At 32.3% G+C, this 7,500-nt stretch overlaps 1 protein-coding gene across 1 annotated transcript in view; it reads left to right on the top strand.

The window, feature by feature from the left end:
- LOC137628462 (protein O-mannosyl-transferase TMTC1-like) overlaps nt 1-7,500 on the top strand; it is a 160,024-nt gene that overhangs the window by 87,503 nt on the left and 65,021 nt on the right. The window contains 1 exon segment of the mRNA XM_068359622.1: nt 1-200. This exon segment is cut by the window's left edge and continues 439 nt beyond it. Within this exon segment, the coding sequence (XP_068215723.1) occupies nt 1-200 (200 nt within the window).

Raw genomic sequence — 7,500 nt, 5'->3', positions numbered from 1 at the left:
TGGATAGCGTCGGTGCTGGTTTACCTAAACGGCCTGAATGGCGATTTTGTGCATGATGACATCAGCGCCATCACAACAAACGCGGACGTCATAGGAACTAATCCTATATCCCACGTTTTTCTGAATGATTATTGGGGAAAGCCGATGTCTGATCCTCTTTCCCACAAATCCTACAGACCTTTCACCATTCTAACTTTCAGGTAAGGTATTTTAATGATATAGACATTATATTAAAAAGTTATTGTTCTCTTTGAAGTATTTCAGATTGAATGGTTCTGCAATGTCATTACAAATGCGTATTGATGGAAAATAGAAGTAAATACTAAATAATCAATATTTCACCTACATCATTAGTTCAAAAACCAATTATTCATAATTCACTGGCAATTTACTATTAAAATATATATATGCATGTATACACACATACACACACACACACACACACACACACATATATATATATATATATATATATATATATATATATATATATATATATATATATATATGTGTGTGTGTGTGTGTGTGTGTTTGTTTGTTTGTTTGTTGCATATTTTTGTATGTGTGTATGCGTGGGTTTGTGCATATTTGTGCATAGATGTATATGTGTGTGTTTGTACACATCTTCGTATGTATGTATAAGCGCATGTTTATTGTTTTGGAAATATATATTCCTATTCATATCTTTTCAGGATAAATCCTACTCTCATTTGATTTTCAAACTGGAGTTAGAAAACAGACACTTGCTAATGATTATCACTTGAGCAGTTATCGCATTCCCAGAGTCTCGGCTCTCTATCCAATGTTTGCCCTCATACCAAACACCTGTGTTGATTCCTGGAACAGAATTAGTATTAGAATGATCCGAATGGAAATTGAGAGAGAAAATTAATGAGCATAATTGCGTTACAACTCCTTCAAGCGACTCAGCTGAGACCTGATTAACAATGACTCTTAAATGAGCAAATGAGGCTTCATATCACAACTGGGAAGAGAGAAATGGATTTCTCTAAGTTAAGGGAATTCTTTACTATTTTCTAACATTATAACTTGGAATTACTAATTTTTCTTTTGTCTTAAAATTTAGAATATAGCCTAAGGTTTACTTTTTACACACATATGAAGACAACAAGTAATATCCACATTTTCATTACTATTAATTACATTTGGTTCGTATTTTTTTTCTGATAGATTGTATTGTCATTATGTCTATAAATTTTAACATTTTCCACAATGTATTTTAACTCAAGAAGACCTGGTATTATATTAAAAAATAATGTATCATTCTCCTCTCAGCTTCGTGATTGGGGAGCCATTCTGTTTTGGAAAATGTTAGAAATCCTTCTTTCCGTGTGCTATTTCACGATCCCTGTTTACTATAAAAATATCATTAAAACTAGAAAAGCAACATCTACCAAGCATATACAGCATATTTCAGTCCATCCCTCTCCCGATTAAACTATGGACTGGACCATATTACTCTTTGCAGAAATGAATCCCAGATATTTAAAAAAAATCAATAAAAAAAAAAAATCTGGAGCGGTGTATGCAGAAATTGTGAATAATATACTTTGGGAATATATTGTAAGTATTTCCATACCAAATGTTAGGTTATATGGCTTAAAAACTATGGCAAAAGAGCAAAATATGATTTTTTTTTTTCAAATAACCAATGTTGATCATTTCAAAGTGATGAATACGAAGTACGTGACTTATATCCTGTGGACATATACCTAAGGTGCTCCCTGACGAAATGTCAGGGCATATGGTGTTAATATGAGGGTACAGGGGCCAGCAATGTATATTTTTGGACCAAAAAAAATGTAAAATTATCTATTTGTAACAAACGTATGCCAAAAAATATTGATGACTTCCTATTGGTAATTATCTATGACTCCTCCGTACCAAATTTCAGGTCATTAGATTATAATACTAGAGCACATGAAACCAAAATGTCCTTTTTATCAGGAAAGAAATCCATAAAATGATTTTAAAGGTATGTATAACATTTTTTAAAACGCAACAGTGTATTTGCCCACTCGACAGCTGTGCCAAATTTCAGGTCCTTTAGCCCGAAATGACTGAGAGGAATTGATTTGATTTGACAGGAGCAAGAGAAGAAACATCAGGAAAAAACAATATATTTCCCTCCCATGGAATGAAATACAGTGATCCAGGAATTCTTGAACTGAATATCATTGAAAGGTTATTGCACAACGCATATTTCGCAATTCACAGGTGTCTGTTTATAGCTAGTGGGATGGCATAACACAATACCTTTTTTTCTCAGATGTCATTCATTATTTCTACTAAAAACCATAAAATGGTCTTATTAGCAATCATATCCATTACTACTGGAAAGTTGAGAAGATTGCTAAAGGTATTTCTTAGATCCTTTCCCCTTCAAGTATTTGTTTTGACTAATATTCAAAACATTTAATCATTTATTGATGTGTCGTATTTACATTTACCATTCTTTTGCTATAGTTTTATTCTTTTTTTCTAAAACGGATTTTTTATAAGTTTAGCATCAATAGCAACAACCGCAAAAATAAACGACAATAATAAAAGCTAGAAATACCCTTTAAGAGAACAGACTTCCACCATGGCAGCTTATTTCTTGAAACTGGCTTGCCTTTCACGGAATCAGTTTAGACCGTAGGCGTATTTGAAGTCTGTGTAAGAACCATATGCGAACTTTGAATTAAGGTTAGAGCTAATTTCGTCGACCTTTTGCTCAATATTGACATTGATATTTGACCTAGGACTTTCAAAGTTGAATCACTTCCAGGGTTTTAAGAATATGTCTAATTCCTGAAAATCACACAACTCTATGAGTAGAATTGTGGTCAGGAAGCTGTTCACTAACAATCAAATAGACAAACAGACAAACGGACAAATACACCAACAGGGGTGAAAAGATAACCTTCTCCAAACTTCGTTGACTGACTTAACAACAAAAACAACAACAACAATAATAATAATAATAATAATAATAATAATAATAATAGTAGTAGTAGTAGTAGTAGTAGTAGTAGTAGTAGTAGTAGTAGTAGTAGTAGTAGTAGTAGCTCTCATATAATTTCAAATATGTATAGAAGCTTTCTTGTTTTAATCTAATTCCCTTGCATGTAATGAAAATCATACCTGTTTTAATAAATTATGGATAATCCAATAATCTGCTCTAAATGTAGCGTTCTCAATCAAATATCCTGTTATTGAATTAACACAAACATCCCTTTTTGTAATAAGAGATCAATCAGTTTTTATATATTCTGTAAACAAGTGAAGAGTCTGCTGTAAATTATGTCCATTCAATTAAACGTATTATGAAAGGAATGTAACTATTTAAATTTTTATAGTTATTTTATCATGAAACATTTTTTTCGGATTTTATAATGAATGGTTTTATTAAAATTGAGGAATATTTGGCTACAGAGGTTTTAATTATTCCATTTTATTTTCTATATTTACAAAGCGAATCAATATGCGTACAATTTCATTGCAGGAAGTTCTGTTTTTTGCTGAACAAACGTATACTCTTACTCTATTCTTTTACAAAATACCGTATTCATAAATGTTTACATTTGATATATTTTCTGAAATAGTTATTCTCTATCACCACAAATCCAACAAAAGATGAATCCCGATTTGTGTTTGATATGACAATATATTTTACCCATTCAATTCAAAACATGAAAAAGAAATAATGGACAGGTTATTCGTATCTTAGCCAAATTTATCTTTTCTTATGGGAAAATGTAAAGAGTAGCACCAACGCAAAATGCATTTTCTATTTCCTTTCTTTATAAAATGCTGAATTGTTATTCAAAACAAGAGTATTTAATTGTCTTTATTTATGCAAAAACTGTTTGAAGTGTTATTTGCCATAAAGACAAATGTCAGAAAGTCATATTTATTGTGTCGAGAATAATATAAACAAAATATTGAATGCAGTTCTGCACAGTGAATGTGCGTCAGCAAATCCTTTATCGAAAGATTATCTAGAACAGAAATTCCTGAAGATAAAAGTCTGATCGAAACAAATTCAGAGTGAAAAATAGAAAATACTATTTTCAAATAAAGGGGATCTAGAGAATATGTTTGTTCATAGTTTTTCCATTGGTGTGGGGTTTTAGAGAAGTGAACTGGGATTATGGCATAAAAATAAAAATTCAGTCTGACTTTCAGATTAATTTCTTCTTGAGGTATTTCGAATATATTTTAGGAATTTGCGTATGGAGAGTTTTTGTCCGAAAAAGATTTTTTTTATCTTCGTTTCATCATATAAGTATATAAAAGAGTAGCTCACTAGTATTATTTTTCTGATGGATGACTTCGGTGAAAACTTTATGAAGGATATGATCTTTTTAAAAGAATCTAATTCAAATTTAAATTGTATACTTCACAATTACATCATGTTTTATAATAATTTAGGAAAATCCGTTCATATCATATTAATATACAGGATATCAATTTTATCAAATTAATTTTAGATAAAGAATAATATTTAAAGAACTGGTTTAATGATCGTAAGTTTCATATTTTAGACAGAATTTGCAGCTAAAGGTACTTAATTTTCTCCTTCAGGGGCTGTGTAGTGGTTACTGATTATGATATGTTAGCTGGTCATCAAATGAAATTTCTTTATTTTGCTCTGAAAATATTAACAACATTAAAATTTTGATCAGCTAAGTATGTAACTCAGAAAGATATTCTGCTTTTATTTTTTTCATGTCAACAAGTAAACATAAACTTACTAAAAATTCTATCATAAATATATCAGAAGAGTCCAGTAGGGGTATTGTAATTATATCATTCAACTACCGGAAGGAATTGTTATATTCATATCATTAAAATACATTTTCCGTATTAGAGAGAATATAAAAGAAATATTTTCAATGAACATTGACTCTAACAATATGGTAATCAGAAAAAGGGTGGTATGGATTATAATAGATTATTTTTTTGTTATTAATTTACGCTCAGTAAATTCCAGCCCTTCGGGTGTTTTTTTTTTTTTTTTCTAATAGAAAATATATTCCATTCTCCACGAGCCTTGTTCAAGCAAATTCTATATATCATAAGTGGGATTATAAAATATGGAAGCTATGTTTTATACATTAGACTTTTTATATTATTCGTAATATAATTGTATTATTTTCAAAAATGATTATAGGAAGATCACTTCTGTTATATTTATGAATAACTAAAATCTAAAGTAAAAGGCATATGAAATATTAAACATTTTACATAACAACAACCTAAAACAGTTTCTAGAAGTAGTTATGATATTCAGTATATCTTAGAATTATTTTTTTTTACTCACAAATTTTATATATTTTGGTTAATTTATAAAGAAAATAACGAGGTGCAATAAAAATATGCAAAATAATCGTTAGATTACCTTATTTGATTATGAGGCAGTAGAATTATATCAAACCTTTAAGAAATGGGAAGCTTTTGTTACCTTACAAAAATAAAAGGACAGCTTGGGAGGACGCTCGGGTTAAATGTTTAAAGGCCCTCATGAATAGCAGAGGCAAGGGGCAGTGATATTGCCCTATCAAGTAGGACAATGTCCTAGAGACTGACCATATATACATATGATCCACGCCCAAGCCTTCTCTCCACCTAAGCTAGGACCAAGGAGGACCAGGAAATTATTCAGCAGATGACTCAGCAGAAAGACCTATAGGCTCCACCAAAACCCCCATCGTTAGCTCACAAGGATTGTGAGGCTGCAGCGACCAAAAAAACTAACGAGTTTGAGCGGTGCTCGAACCCCAGTCGGGCGATCACTAGTCAATGACGTTATCACATCGGCCACCACAATCCTGTGTTGTTAAACAGATTTTACGGAGTTATAGAATTTTAGATAAAATGCATAATATAAAATATCTATTTCACAGTTTCAGTGACTCTAATGAGCAACCGATACAAGGCTTCGTACATGATATCCATCTCCCGTTTTATTGAACCTAAGGGAAAAGGGCATCGGATGCTGTGGGCTCACCATGGTGACCTATTCGTTTCAAAATCATAGGGACCGAAAGTTACCAGCTACAGAATATTTACTGAGGTCTGAGCTAGGATTGAGCTTCTAACTCAAGGAGTTAGAGTTGTTGACGATAGAAGTTATGGTAGGCTATTGGATACATCCCTGTCTGGTGTTCTGCCGGACTTGGGTTCTAGTCACTTTCAATTTCGATAGTTTCTTGTAGTGTCTGTAACCTCACCATCCTTGTGAGCTAAGAGGATGGGGTGTTTAAGAAAGCCAATAAATCTATCTGCTGAATCGTCAGCAGCCAATGCCTGGCGCTCCCTGATCCTAGTTTAGGTGGAAATGGGGCTTGGGCGCTGATTATATGTATATGTGGCTAGTCTTTAGGGCAATAACATCCATGCCAGGACATTCATGAGCGGCATCTAAACCTGTTGGTAACGCCCTTACCTGGTGATATCCTGATTGGGGTTCGAGTCCCCCTCAATCTCGTTAGTTCCTTTGGTCGCTGCAACCTCACCATCCTTCTGAGTCATCAGCAAACATTGCTTGACCCTCCTTTGTCCTAGCTTGAGTGGAGAGCGGGCATGAGAGTTGTTCATATGTATATATGGTCAGTCCCTATGGCATTGCCTTGCACGATAAGGCAATGACGCCGTCCCTTTCCTCTATCATTCATGGGCAGCCCTTAAACCTTTAAAATAGTACCTTACTGATCCTGTTGAAAGAATGGAAGATATGATAGTTTTTCATGGTTGATGAATATTCAGCGATATTAAGAATAAAATGTGTTATTGGTGAGAGATGTAAGACTGAGTAGATGATGCACAAAATGTATGCAGATGCGATATCTGTGCAGAAATGAAACGATAATGATACGAGAATTTGTATGAAACAGAATATAGTTTTGTATAGTTAGAAGGCCTAATGTAATCTAATCTATAAGTTCTTCATCATTAACGAATAAGACATTTGATAATGACTATTATATTGTCGACCTTTTGCTGGAAAATGTACGTATAAAAAAACATTATAATGAAGACGGAAACTCACCAAAATGAAAGGGTGTAGTAACACACCTTAGGAATATACAACACCAGTTTTAACCATAAACAGGTATCATCCTTTAATCCTGAAACCATTGATATCGTTAGTTTTCACTGTCATTTTAGAATAAATTATATAAAATATATGAATTATCTGTCCTTAGGTCATTTATATCTGAATTGACCAATAGTTTCCTATTTCTTTTTCTCAACAATAAGTCTTTATTATCTATTAAAGCATATAGATATAACTATTCAATAATCAACCATTTTACCTTTCTTTTCACTTCATGCATATTCCATATTGTTTTTCAGTCCATTCATTCACCCAATTAATGACTCTTTGTATTTATAAAACATTTGAATCTTCATTACCTCGGCTCATCTATTCTTTACAAAGAACTCTTTTCATACCATTCCAGAATCATTCGTATTTTCTATTATTTTTCA

The sequence above is a fragment of the Palaemon carinicauda genome, chromosome 2 (genome assembly GCF_036898095.1).
Source record: "Palaemon carinicauda isolate YSFRI2023 chromosome 2, ASM3689809v2, whole genome shotgun sequence".
NCBI classification, from domain to species: domain Eukaryota; kingdom Metazoa; phylum Arthropoda; class Malacostraca; order Decapoda; family Palaemonidae; genus Palaemon; species Palaemon carinicauda.
The sequence above is the reverse complement of the archived record's forward strand: the minus strand, read 5'-3'. Positions and strand labels throughout refer to the sequence as shown.